The 14,606-nt window shown below is 39.6% G+C and overlaps 1 protein-coding gene across 1 annotated transcript in view; it reads left to right on the top strand.

Annotated features, from left to right (window-relative positions):
- Positions 1-3,825: 3,825 nt before the first annotated feature.
- Fam184b (family with sequence similarity 184 member B) overlaps positions 3,826-14,606 on the top strand; it is a 115,099-nt gene continuing 104,318 nt past the window's right edge. Inside the window, exon 1 of the mRNA XM_076864700.2 lies at positions 3,826-3,972. Within this exon, the coding sequence (XP_076720815.2) occupies positions 3,826-3,972 (147 nt within the window). The remainder of the gene's footprint in view (positions 3,973-14,606) is intronic.

Genomic DNA, 14,606 nt, shown 5'->3' with positions numbered 1-14,606 from the left:
AGTCAAACTGGATGTCAGTAATGAATACATGTTAGGGATGATAATAGCTGTTAGTGTGAAGGTAGCATTATATGTACCTCATCACTTGGCCTTTCTTCTGTCTGTTAGCAAGACTCTCATTTGTTCCATTTTTTAACATATGATCCATTGGCTCTCTTTGTCCTATCTGTACCTAACATATCTTTAGTATTCTGCCTGTCTCACAAGCTACTTGTTTACCCACTATACATGAGTTTCATATATCTTGCTTTCCTTTAGAAGAGAATTGAATATTCTCATAAGACATTACACATGAAATATTTTGCTTGAAGTATTAAAGAATTATCCAATATAGAATAAATTATTATATAAAATGGGATATGGGCTGTTAGAATATCTATTTCTTTGTATATACAGAGAAATGTCTAGAAGGATCTTCTCCAAAATATTAATGGCAATTTTCTGAGTGAAGGATTTAGGGTTTTTGCTTCTCATTTTTTGTATTATTACAGGTGAAGTTGGAGGGATACCATAAGAAGCTGTTGCCATTTATAATCTAAAGAAAAGACAATTATGGTTTTAAATTTTTTAGATTGCCAGTGTTATTCTCTGTAAAGAATATAATCTTTGAAGTCAGATAGATCCAAGCCCATTTATTAGTGGTATAAAGTTGTGTACTTAGCCATCCCTACCTGCAGTTTCCTAGTCTGGAGAGCAAGGACAATAAGTTCCTTAGAGGAGACACAGTGCAAAAATCATATTAGTGGTCTAGTAAATATTCTTGTACCCCTATATTTAACATAGTACTTAATTCTGTCCTACCCTCTGTTTCATACCTGGTAGCATAAAAGGACCTGCAGATTATAGTGCTGGCAAATTCTGGGAGTTGCAAGAACTCTTTCCCAAGGTATTTTAGCTCAAGATACCTTGATTAGAGTGCTGTGGTCCAACAGAGCTGATAAGGGAATCTGATTTTTTTCCCACTGTGTTCCATTTTAAAGTTGAAAGTATAACATGCTATTGGAAAAGATTTAGGCTCTAGGACTTAATAAAATCAAATTTCAGTTATTAAAACTTGGGATTAGATTGCACTTTTACAAACTTGAATGTGTATAAAATCATCTAAAGCAGTGGTTTATTCAGACCCAACATCACCTTTTCATAACATCTGTGTTGCTATCTTGAAATTTATAGATAATATACTCTGCTTACACACATTTTTAAAAATTGGTATAATTTCATGACAATACTGTAAATGACAAATGCAAAGGAAGTAATTACAATTAAATAATATGTACTTCAATATCTAGATAGTCTGGAATGACTAACTTTATGACAGTATAGTACTCAGAGACTTGCACACAAATAGAGTTACATGAATATAGTGAACATGGCAATTAGAAGTGTGCTTATTGACAACCAAATACCAGTAGTTACATGGCCATTGATGATGTGTTTCTGTTCCACAAAGGCTAATTTTCCTGTATTTACACAGTGGTTAAATTCCTGCAGAATTCAGTGTATATTAAGATTCTGCAGAAAATACTGAAAATATACAATTTGGAATTAATCAGGGAACTTGTTTAAAATGTGGATTTTTGGCCCCCATGCCCAGAGGTGTTTGCCTCTAGGGGTACGGGATATGGCCCAAGAATCTTTTGGTGATTCTGAGTCAGACATTCTGTTATCTAAATCAACTCTGAGGAGGAAGGTTGTCCTGAAGAGTAGTACCTAAGATGAAACACTACAAACCAAAAACCCAGGTTTGCCATTCAGTTCTCCTTCACTGTAATGTAGTAAAGGGAAAATAAGTGATCTAGAATAGGAGTATCTCACTCAGTTTCAAACACAACTATTTCTTTTTTTAAATTTTTTTATTGATTTTTTAAAATAAATGACAGCAAAATGCATTACAATTCTTATTACAGATATGGAGCACAATTTTTCATATCTCTGGTTGTATATAAAGTATGTCCACACCAATTTGTATCTTAATACATGTACTTTTGATTATGATGTCCATCTCATTCCAGCATCCTTGCTAACCCCCTGCCCCCTCCCTTTCCCTCCCACCCCTCTGCCCTATCTAGAGTTCCTCTGTTCCTCCCATGCTCCCCCTCCCTACCCCACTATGAGTCAGTCATCTTATATGGGAGAAAATATTTGGCATTTGTTTTTTTGGGATTGGCTAACTTCACTTAGCATTATCTTCTCCAATACCATCCATTTACCTGCAAATGCCATGATTTTATTCTTTTATTGTGAGTAATATTCCATTGGGTATATATGCCATATTTTTTTATCCATTCATCTACTGAAGGGCATCTAGGTTGGTTCCATACTTTAGCTATTGTGAATTGTGCTGCTATAAATATTGATGTGGCTGTCAGACACAACTATTTCTAATTGCTTTGACTTGGTATAAATTTTCTGGGCCAGTTTTCCCCATCTATAAAATGGGTATTGTTACCTGCAGCATGGAGGGGTGAGACTGTGTTTGAGACCCATTGAAGTTTGCTTTGTTTGTAAAGATTATTAAAATTCTCAATAATTAAGGCAGCAAAATGAAATGTATTAACCATGTAAATTCTTTATTATGGTAACAGCATTTTCACTCTTTAGAAAAATCTGATCAGGGTTCACTTTCCTGAAAGACCACTGCTTAAAAACCAGAGAAAAGCATGAGAGGAAAACCTTAGCCCGTTAACCCCTCCCTTCCAAACAAACTAAAGAGGCATCAGCTTTGAAAACTTGACAGGATTCTGGCTCCAGTCGGCCCGAGGCAATTTCGTGAATTTAGACGAATCCTTTCAACTTCACCGGACTCTCTGTTTTTAAGCTCTATCTATTACTCAAATACTTCTCCAATCCCTTTTGTGTCCTTCTCCCACACCTGCCACCTTCCTTTCTTCCTCTGATGACGTTTTAGCCGCATTCTTACCAAATCCTGCACTATGTGCGTTCTGCGCGCTCTCGTCCCAGATTTTGGTCACCCGCCCCCTTGCTACTCGTAAGAGGGAGCCCCCCCCCCCCCCCCGCGCAGTCTTCCCGCTAGTCCCGGCTCCACTGGAGGTGGACTCCCAGTCCCTCTGAGCGCTCCGCAGTTCTGGCACTCGCCGCTACTGCGCCGGAGACTCCACAATCTCTTCGCATCCGGGTCGCTCGCTGTCACCTCCCCACCGCTCCCTTAGAGTCCCACCCCGACACACACATAGACACACACCACAAACCTGTGACCTCAGCTCGGGGTATTGGTGCTGGGTTCCTCACCACTATTCCCAGCCACCCCTTGCACACTGCCACGGTGTCCTTTCCATACTTGTCTGGCTGCCAGAGAACAAGGCTGCCTCTTCCTCTTTGCCCCAGAATGCCCGTCTCGGGCTGGGTCCCTCGCCACCGAGTCCGGAGCCCCGCACCACCCACGTGTACAAGAGCGCAGTGCCAGGCCAGCGAAAAACCGAAGGACCGCGGCTCCTGGCCGCAAAAGCTTTCCGATTGTAAGAGAAACCTCGCACCCGCCCGCAAGCCGCGGACAGATAGCGAGCTGCACGTGCCGGGCGCCGGCGCCTCGCTGCAGGGTGCGGGTGCCCGCAGAGGCAGCTAGCTAGCGAGCGCGAGCAGAGGGAGGGTGGGTGAGCGAACCGAGGAAGGGTGGGCGCGTTGGTGGGTCTGGGAAGCAGACATCTCCGAAAAGCAGGGGCTACGCGGCTGTGCTGCCAGTAGGACTGCAGTGCCACCTCTCCCAAGAAAGCCCGCTAGCTCACACGCCCGCGCGCGTACGCACGTGCACACGGTAGGCAGGGAAAGCACTAGCGAGAGCATTTGAGTGCTGGGCGCCTTGTAGCTATGGCATCTGCCCTCAACAGCAAAATTCACCCGCCAGGGATTTGCCCGAGCTCCAAAGCCGATTCCCGCGGTGGCACTGGCTGGAGAATGGACTGTGATCCCGAGATGCACGTCAAAATGTGCAAGAAGATCGCCCAGCTCACCAAGGTAAGGTAGGGCGCTGAAGCTGGCGAGCTGCGCGCCCGGGGCTGCTAGAGCCAGGGAGTGGGGGCAGACGCGCCTCCCGGGAGGCCCGTGCCAAATCCGGACAAACTTTGTCTCTGAAGCCAACCAGAAAGGAAACGGTGCTAAATCTGGTTGACTTGACCTTTTGGAGGCACCATTCTGAAACAGAGAGAACCTTTGCCAAGGAAACTCCCGCAGCCTGCCTGCTGAGCAGGTGGGCTGTGCTTTTACCAAGGTGGGAATATGAATGAATCTTCTGTGTGTGTGTGTGTGTGTGTGTGTGTGTGTGTGTGTGTGTGTGTTTTCGTTCCTTTGCCATCAATGCTTAAGTGATGGTGCCAGGAATGTTGTGAATTTTTTCAACGCCGTACTTTACAGCTGGGAGGTCATGTGAGCACTATTTAAACACTTGATTCATTTATTCCTTCCATTCAACAAATATTTGAGTCATTTGTTGAGTGCCAGCAGCTTGCCGTGGCACCGCACTAACCCTGGAAGGCAGCCCAGGGGACTTACTATCAAACTGGCTGCAGACGTGTGTAGGAGCATAAATGGGGAAGAGTACAATTCACTATATAATTATGGGATTAGAAAGGACCTTGGGAAGTCAGCCAGACCTTCTCCCTACTTCATTTCAGAGTAGTGGTTGAACCTGCTTGGACTCTGTGTCATATTCATGAAAACTATCAAGAGGCTGCCACCAGTGCTGGCTGTTAACCCTCTTCAGCTTCCCGATTAAGGAGCTCCTTGTCATAGGTTCCCCTCATGTGCCTTGTCTGTCCATGGAGAACTCCATTCCTCTCTGTCTTTTGCACAGGGTTTGAAGTGGATGCAGCTAGCTGTTTGTGCAGGTTTTCCTTTTAGTCTCCTAATAAACTCCTTAGAGTATGCCTGCCAGTGGAAGGTGGAAGCCAGGTTCTGTCCAGAAATATATAGAACATACTTTTTCCTCACTATCTCCTTCTTACTTCCCATACCCACTTTTTTTGTGGAATCATGGGCATTCTCACCACCAGACACACACTATTTTGCAGAAAGGAATAAAGCACAGAGTGGGAACTACTCTAGCTACCTTCTCCTGCCTCTCTAGTTAACTTCCCCTCATTCTTTGCACATAAAACTGTCTCCAAACAGTGGTCTCTAGTCAAAGACTGAAAAATGGGAATGTAGATAACCAGTGGAGAACTTGGCATGTATGACTGGCACTATGGATCTAACCTACATTCATCTACTTAGTGACACCAATCAAAACATTTATTCTGCCTATAATCCCAGTAACTGGGGAGGCTGAGGCAGGAGGATTGCAAGTTCAAAACCAGCCTCAGCAACTCAAGTGAGGCCCAAAGCAACTTATCGAGACACTGGCTTAAAATCAAAAAGGGATAGGGAGGTGACTCGATGGTTAAGTGCCCCTGGGTCCAATCCCCAGTAGAAAAAAAAATAATTCAAATACCTAGAAAGGCACATGGCACAATGTAAGCCATCTTCTCTACCTTCAAAGAATCTAAAATATTTTTGAAGAAAAAGGCTTGAATATGGAGAACTAAGACATTGCTATTTTGTCAGTTGCTAAATTGGGTATTTCAAATTTCAAATTGGGTATTTGCTTCTACTATAGAAGTAGAAACAAAAGACTATGTCCTTTGAATACATTCAAATGGATAGGATATGTCATATGAACAGGAACAGTTGGGTGATACTTTTTGGACAAACATGATCCTTGAATTTTATGTGAATTTATGAAGTGCCTAGTATGTACCAGGCACTATATTGAATATGGATGGCATAAAATTTAATAAGACAGCTCCTACCTTTCTGAGTATGTCAGCATATAAATAGATCACTTCAATATTACATAGTTATCGTTCCACCCATTAATATTTATGGTTTAGTTATAATGTGCCAAGCAATGAAGATATAGCAGTAAAGAAGGCAGGCATGATCCCTGGCACACAGTAGGCTCTGTTTCTTAACTACAGGTCATGGTTGAATATTATGTAGTGCCTTTCTTTACCATTTTTTCATACAATTGTTTAAATTAGGAATTTTTGTATTGATAAGCCATCTTTCTTTGAATTGAACATATTTTCCCTATCTGCACATTTAACCCTTCCATGAGTTTTATTTTGTGTCTCTCATTGGTGAGTTTAATTCAGGTGCATTTATTGTGATTATTAATATATCTGGGCCTATCCTTCCATCATTTTTTTTCTTCCATCATATTTTTTGTTCTTCATTTATCAATTCTTCTCTTTGCTTCCTTTTTCTCCATTCTTGCCTTCTATTGGATTAATAACATGATCTATATTCCACAACTGGATTAAGATCTCTGGACTTTATTTTTATTCTTCTCAGATTTGTCTTTTTCAACATAGATTTTTAACTTTACGGTTTCCTAACAAATCTATCATCTGTTTTTTTCCTACAAAGGAGCTTTGCATACTTTACCCATTTAACAATCTTTCCCTTTCTCATCTTGACATCAATGACTAGTTGTAGCTTTACCTTTTAAATTTAAAATGTTTTTATAGTCAAAAGTTAATTGAATTTACTGACATTCTATCAATTTATCTGCTCTTCCCCCCCCCCTTGAATCCAAAGTGCTTACTTTGGGTTCACTTTTCTTCTGGCTGAAGTCCATCCTTTACTAATTCTTTCTGTAGGGAGTAGTGATTGGGTAGGCAGTTCTTTGTATTCTTGAAATTATTTTGCTCTCATTGTAATATGACAATGTATTTGGATATAAAATTCTACTGGACCATTACTTTCCCATAGCACATTGATGGCAGTACTCTGTTGTGTTCTGTAACAAATTATTGCTAATTGTTGTTTTGGTTAAAAATTCTATTGCCAATCTAATTTTGATTGTGTTGTAGATAATCTGCTTTTTTCTTCTTTATAACACTTCAAATTTTTATTGTTGTTTATCTTCAATGTTCAGAAGTTTCACTAGAACTGTGTTGGTGTTTATTTATCTTTGTCCTCTGCAGATATAGGAGAGTACTTGCTATGAAGACTCACATGCCATCTTTAATTTTGGAAAATTATCAATGATTTTTTAAAAATATTGTTCCCTTCCATTGCCTCTATTCTCTTTTCTGAAAGTGCCACTATGTTGTATGAGGAAGCTTCCCCATCTAGCTCCTGAGAGGCTGTTTTTTTATTTGTTCTTTTTAGGTATACATGATAGTAGAATGTATTTTGACATATCATACATACATTGAGTATAACTCCCCGTTCTTGTGGTTGTACATGATGTGAAGTTTCACTGGTTGTGTATTCATAGATAAACATAGGAAAGTTATATCCCATTGATTCTACGGTCCTATCCATTCCCATCCTTCCTCCAGATCCACCTTCCCCCATTCAATCCTGTGAATCTCTACTCCCCCACCCCATTGTGAGTCAGCATCTGCATATCAAAGAGAATATTAGGTCTTTGATTTTGAGGATTGGCTTATTTCACTTAGCGTGATATATCCAGTTCCATTTACTGGCAAATGCCATAATTTCATTCTTCTTTATGGACGAGTAATATTCCATTGTGTATATGTACCACATTTTGTTTATCCATTCATCTATTGAAGGGCACCTAGGTTGGTTCCATAGCTTAGCTATTGTGAATTGAGCTGCAATGAACTTTGATGTGGCTGTATCACTATAGTATACTGATTTTAAGTCCTTTGGGTATAAACCTAGGAGTGGGATAATTGGGTCAAATGGTGGTTCCATTCCAAGTTTTCTGAGGAATCTCCATACTGCTTTCCATAGTGGTTGCACCAATGTACAGTCACACCAGAAATGTATGAGTGTACCTTTTCCCCCACGTCCTCGTCAACATTTATTTTGTTACTTTTATTCTTGATAATTGCCATTCTAAATGGGGTGAGATGAAATCCCTGAGAGGTTATTTTAAAAAATTATTTTGTCTCTCTGTTGCTTCCTGGTGGATTCCTTAATCATGTCTTCCAATTTGTCAATCTTATAAATAATTTGTCTGTTCCAGACTTTTTCCCATCTGTTAAGTTTTAGAATTTTAATAATTATATTTTTCATTTCTAAGATCACTGTTCCTATTCTGCCTGTTATGATTGATAATTTCATCCTTAATTTTTATAGCTTAATTGGAGTACAATTTACATATCATAAAATTTACCTGTTTTAAGTGTGCAGTTCAATATATTATAGCAAATTTATAGTCATTGAACCATAACTATGACCCAATTTTAGAATACTTTTTTCATCCCCAAGAAATCCATCCCTCATGCCCATTAGTACCCAGTCCTTGTTCATACTTTCAACCCTATAACCTTTAATTTACTTTGTCTCTTTATATTTGTCTTTTCTGGAAATTGCAAATAAATGAAATCATACAATATTTGATCCTTGACCTCTGACTTTTGTATTTCTTTTTTTTACTTAATTGCTAAATTTTAGCATAATATTTTTGAGGATCATTCATGTTGTAGCATGCATCAATAATTCATTCCATGTTTTGCTCTTGTTCAGATGTGTCATGTTTTATCTATTCACCAATTGATAGATATTTGAGTTTCCACTTTTTTAACTATTATCAATAATAATGCTATGAACATTACATTAATCTGCAGGTCTTTGTGTGTTCTTGGGTACATAAGAGTAGAATTGTTTGGTTGCATACTAAATTTATGTCTAACTTTTGAAAAAATTGATATTGTTTTTCAAAGTGACTGTACTATCTTATATTCTCTAACTTCTATCATCCAAGCTCTCAATTCTCAAATTTCAGTGAAATGTACTTCTTTCTATACTCTACTTTACACCCATCTTTCTCTTTTTTGTACTTATTTTAAAATTTTTTCATTGACATATAAAACGTATACATATTTATGGGGTACAGTGGGATATTTCAGTTCATGTATATAATGTGTAATGATCAGATCAAAATAACTGGTACATCTATTACCTGAAACATTTAGCATTTCTTTGTGGTGGGAACATTAAAACCTTTTCTGCTAGCTGTTTTGAAATATACAATTAATTATTGCCAACCATATTTACCTCATTCCGGTATAGGTTATTCCTCATTTCCAGGTGCACCCCTGTATCTAATAGCCATTCTCTCTTCTTCCCCTCACCTTTTCCACTATTCTACTTTCTACCTTTATGACATCAACTTTCTTAGCATCTAAGCTTCCTGGCTTTATAAGTGTGAACATACAGTATTGTCTTTCAGTGCCTGATCTATTTTGCTTAACGTAATGTATTCAATTCCAACTACTGCTGCAAATGACAAGATATTATTGTTTTCTAAAACAGTGATATTTCATATGTATATATACCACATTTTCTTTGTCCATTCATCCACTGATAGACACCTAGCTTGATTTCATACCTTAGTATTGTGAATATATATTCATCCATTTTCCTCTTCAGGTTTTCTGACTGAAATATCTTCATCTCTAAAAATCATATCCTGTTTCCTCTAAGAAAAGCCTTTGGAAAAAAAACCCTCACTGTTGTGAGTTAAAATGTGTCAATTAATTGTTGATAAATATTAATTACTTTTTTCTTATCCATCTGTTTCATTAGTAGTTTATACAATGTCTGGTACATAGTAAGCCCAAAGTAAGTCTATTAAATTCAATCAAAGTTTCCTTCCACATATTTGGCTAAGATTTTTTGCATGATACTTATTCCTAACATATTATAGTTGATTTGTGTATAGTAGGTCTCTCAAAGTAATAAGTGCCTTAGTTTTTTATTTTTGATACTTGACAACTAGCAGGCATTCAATGGTAGTCTTGCAGGAAATATTTACAGCAATCCAAAGTCCAGGATGCACACTAAAATCACCTACAGAGCTTTTTAAAACACACAGCCATTACAGACTTGACAATGAAATGCAGTGTCTGATCTTAGACTGGATTCTATCCTGGTGGGGAAAAACATGCTACAATGTTTATCCAATGAGATAATTGGGCCAATTGACAAAATTGAAATACTGATAGTAAAGAGAATAAAGCATCTGTATCAATGATAAATTCACTGGCATTGACAACTATATGATGGCTCTGCAGGAAAACATTCTTGGGAAATGCATATTGAAGTATATCTTACTTTTAAGGAAATGCGATACCTTACAAAGCATTTTATGTTATAATAAAATGTAGACTATAAAATATATTTATAGAATAAATGATGAATGGGATGCAATGTTAAAAATTAGATGATTCTGAGTAAAGGGAATGTGGATGTTCTCTGTACTAGTCTTTATCTGTTCATTTTTTCCTATGTGTGAGATTATTTCTAAGCACAAAATTTAAAAGCAAAGAAACAGAAAGCATTGGTGCACCCAGGTGCCATTGGACAAGGAACAGAGGAAGTGGGAGCAGGCATTGGTGTTCTTCTCAAAGCCCTTCAAAAGTGTCCAGTGCATAGACAGGGTTGAGAAACCACTGTCTTTGGAGCAAGCAAAGGTTTAAACAGAAAAGTGTTCATAGAGGAGTTATTTGGAAGAGGAGGAGAATTCAAATCCCCACCCCCCACACTAAAGCCGCTGTGAAGCTTTTGGTCTTGGAAGCATGAGGCAGGCTTTCTCAGCCCATGCCTGCACCTGTGGGCTTCTGTTTGCACTCTCCCAGCAATCTCTTGCTCATTTTTTCCATGTGGAGCTCTCACCACAACCTCACCCCAGGAAAGGCCAACTCTCTCCTACCCAAGATTCCCTGGTTCCAACTTTCAAGGAGGGAAAGTCTTGCCCCAGATACAAATCTTAATGAAGAGCCTTTTGTCTTAAAACAAGAAAATGAGTGGGAGAGCCTATACTTCTCCCCATGACCCCATTTTGATGGCTACAGGCTGACTTTTGGGAATCCTGACCACAGCAAGAGAGGCGAACAGACCTGTGGAGTACCTCTCATCTGGAGCAATTAGAGGAAAGGTACCTTGGAGGGAATGAGCAGACTTCTTAGTGCCAGAAACCATCAAGCTCAAAGTAGGAGTAGAATGGGACCCTCTTGGTCACTCTTGTTTCAGACATCTGCCAGTTTGTTGGAAGACCCTTGTTCTGGAACAACCCAGTCCTAGTATGTGAGAGCTGGCCCCAAGGTGCCATGAGATCAAAGAAAAGGAAGCATACAGATATGAATTGCACAGAGTACAATTTGTCAGGGTATTTTACTGAGGGAAGCATGGTCTGGGTGGCAATAAGTCCTGTAATGCACTTGGTTTATCTTAAGATAATATCAGAGTCAGGCACATCCCTGGACCCCAGATCCATTTGTAAAGCCCACATGTGACTCTAATGGCTTTATCTATTTATTGTTTTCTAGGAAAGTATGCAAGAGAAGCCAGCTAGGGTAACTCAGGGGCAATCATGACTATGGTCATATGGATCTGAATCCATACAATGCTGCAAGAGCAAAGGTTCAACCAAGTGCCCACACCTTCTCCACACTATGGTCCTTATGTTTGTGTACTTTTCAAAGCCTTTAACATACTTACTTACTCCTCGTATGCATAGCAATTCTGCATGGCAGGGAAGGGAGCAGGGTCTCTGATAGAAGGAGAATCCAATGTGCGGGTGCAGGGTCTGGGTTCAGCATTCTTGCCCGATATCATGTTAGTATGTATTGACAGAGTTAGGACATTAAGACCCAGTGCTGGGGTGGGGGTGGTGGAGTTGGGAGATGTTTCCCTCCTGTTTGTCCTTATGTTTTCAAGCCTCTCTCAATCATCTTTACTACTTTTCCCATGCAAGGGGGGTGGACATATCTGATTAGTCATGTTGGTGAAGCAACTGGGCCTGTGGAGCTCTTGTTTCCTGCTCCCTTCTTCCTCATGTACCTATCTGCCTACAGAAGCACATGTTCTACTACCCGTCCATTCTACAAGGAGGTGCAGTGCTGGTGGAGGAGCTGCCCCAGACTGACATTGTGAATGGATTGGTAAGGATCAGGAATTCATTTTGCCAGGGACATAAAACACAATCTCCAATATTAGTGTTGTTGGTAATAAAATGATGTTTTGGTTTCAAACAGCCTCATGCCTTGGCCTTGTATTTCAGTTAGCTCAGTGCGAAAGAGGGATTTTATTTTGGAGTCCAATAGACAGATCTTAGGATGGGGCCAGTTTTAAGGAATATGATAAAGTATGGTAGTAGAAACTAATTCTTTCATTTGGGAAAGCATCCTAACCTTATAGGGAACTTTTGAATTGCAGTGTAGTAGTTATCTAAATACACATTCCATACAAAGCTGTGGAAGTCAAAGTCACCACTTCACACACAGTTGTACAACCCAAGCACGGGGACTGTGTGTCCCTTGTCCTAGATCTCAACCATGGTCTGTGAAGACAGATTAGCTGAGAAGAGTGATATTGGGTGTGGGGTGCAGTAGGAGGTGGGCGGTATAGGGGAAGAGGATGTAATGGAGAACAGCCTCTGCATATAAATCAGAGATATTACGGGAAAGAAAATTACAATTTCTATGTGGTTTTTGTTTGTTTGTTTGTTTGTTTGTTTTTGTGCCAAGGATTGAACTCAGGGGCATTTAACCTCTGAGCCACATCCCCAGGCCTTTTTATTTTGAGCCAGAGTCTCACTAAGTTGCTTAGTTATTTTTTAAAGGTATGTAAATTTTATTCTTTTTTAAAAGGGCTACTTTTTAACCCTTATTTATACTTATGAATATAAATTAAGCAGGAATGAAGGCACCTGGAGAGTGATAAACTGTTTGGGGATTAAACTTGGTGAGTTCTTCCTGATCCTTATATGGCCAGTTTCAGCTAAGATACATTGTCTTCAGAGGGGCCCACCTGCCAATCCAAAGGGGACAACTTTCCTCATTGGAAGTGTGTGGTGCAGGGGTGATTTCTTCCTTGGTAATTGGTCAAGAGCTTTCTAACATGGAAGGTCAGAAATCTGTTGGTCATAATCCAACGCCAAGTAGATCTTAAGCTGGACAGATATTCAATTCCCTTACGTCCTGAGCTGCAGGAACTGCAGAGGGTAAGGACTTCTTTCTACCCAGTGGTCACACCAGTAATCTAGAGCAAAGCCAGTCCTTTCGTAGGACAGAGAGGCCAGGGCAGTGTCACAGTTGGTAGGAAGGTCTGTTGCCACAGGCGTCCTCAGCAACAGCCTGCCTCTTGAGCCTGAGTTTTTATGATTTAAAGGTGTGGAAATTTTATTTCACCCACTGACTCCTTTGCATCTCTGAAGATATCCTCCTACTTGCAGAAGCGTGTCTGGGGACAGATGTGTAAACAGTTCTGGGCCAGTCTGTTTTACTACTTTAGATTTGAAATCTGCAGATCTGTTTTAACAAGCTCTCTCTGTTGGAATCTTAACAATGTAATGCCCTGAGTAAGGGCAGCTATCTCTCATTAATCTTTGTGTCATACCATGAAACAGATTGAAGTGTTCTTCGAGTTGGGTGTTCTTGAACTCTACTTATACCTGGACTTTTATATAATCATTCTTTTCTGTTCACAACCCCATCCCACCCCAGCATTTCTCCAGTCTTTTCTCCACACAACCAGAATGATTGCAACCCCTCATACCTGGGTGGTAGTAATATAAAATGGTGTGGCCACTTTGGAAAATAGTCTTGATAGTTCCTCTAATGGTTAAACAGAGGATTATATAATGATGCTACTCTTAGGCATGCACCCTAGAGAAATGAAAACTTGTGTCCACAGAAACATTTGAACAGGAGTGTTCATAAAAATATTGTTTATAATACCTGAAAAGTGAAAAGAAACTAAATGTCTATCAACTGAGGAATGGATAAATAAGATATGCAAAATACAGTGAGGGGGTACTGTCTAAGGGGTGTAGGGTTTCTTTGGGGAGATAGTGAGTTCTAAGGTTGATTGTAGTGATGATTGCATCTCTGAATATACCAAAAGCCACAATTGTATACTTTATAGGTGAGTGGTCTGATACACTAATTATATGTCAATAAAGGTATTAAAATTAAAGCAAGCAAAAACTGAGTCCTATTTGTCTCCTATTTAAATCTAGTTCTGAAACAAGTCCTGGTGACTTTATGCCATCAACACATAATGAGTCAGTTCACATCTGTTCTCCATTTCTGCCTCCACCCTAGCCCAAGCACCTTCACTTCTGGCCTCCAACTCCTTCCATGGCTTCCTGACTGGCCTTGTGGTTCACTCTTGCCCCCTCCCATGTGGCAAGAATTATCTTCTAAATGCAAACCACAGCACCATTCTTCTATTTAAAACTCACCAATGGATTCCCCTGGGATTAAATTTCAGTTTGCATTGGAATAAAATACGTTCATCTATAATAAATTCTTCATCATGGTCACTTGAGGTGGCTCTTATCTACCTCTCAGTGTCTTTCCGTTCAGCACACCCACCTTATTTCAAGCCTTCAAATGTAAGATTACCTACCAATAATCCATTTGTAATTTTCCCATTTTGGTGTCTTTCATATGGAGAGTGAGAATCTAAAACACAAGTAAAACTCTCTGAGCTCAGAAACATTCTAAACCATTAAAACTGGTTCCCAGGTCTTCACTTCTCTGTCAAACCTAATTTGATACCAGGTTTTTTTTTTTCTTTAGCTACTTGCCTTTACTGAGTCCAAAACTTTCAACCCAGTTTTCATA

Source organism: Callospermophilus lateralis, chromosome 8 (genome assembly GCF_048772815.1).
Source record: "Callospermophilus lateralis isolate mCalLat2 chromosome 8, mCalLat2.hap1, whole genome shotgun sequence".
Classification (NCBI taxonomy): Eukaryota; Metazoa; Chordata; class Mammalia; order Rodentia; family Sciuridae; genus Callospermophilus; species Callospermophilus lateralis.
This window is presented reverse-complemented; position numbering and strand designations above follow the sequence as displayed.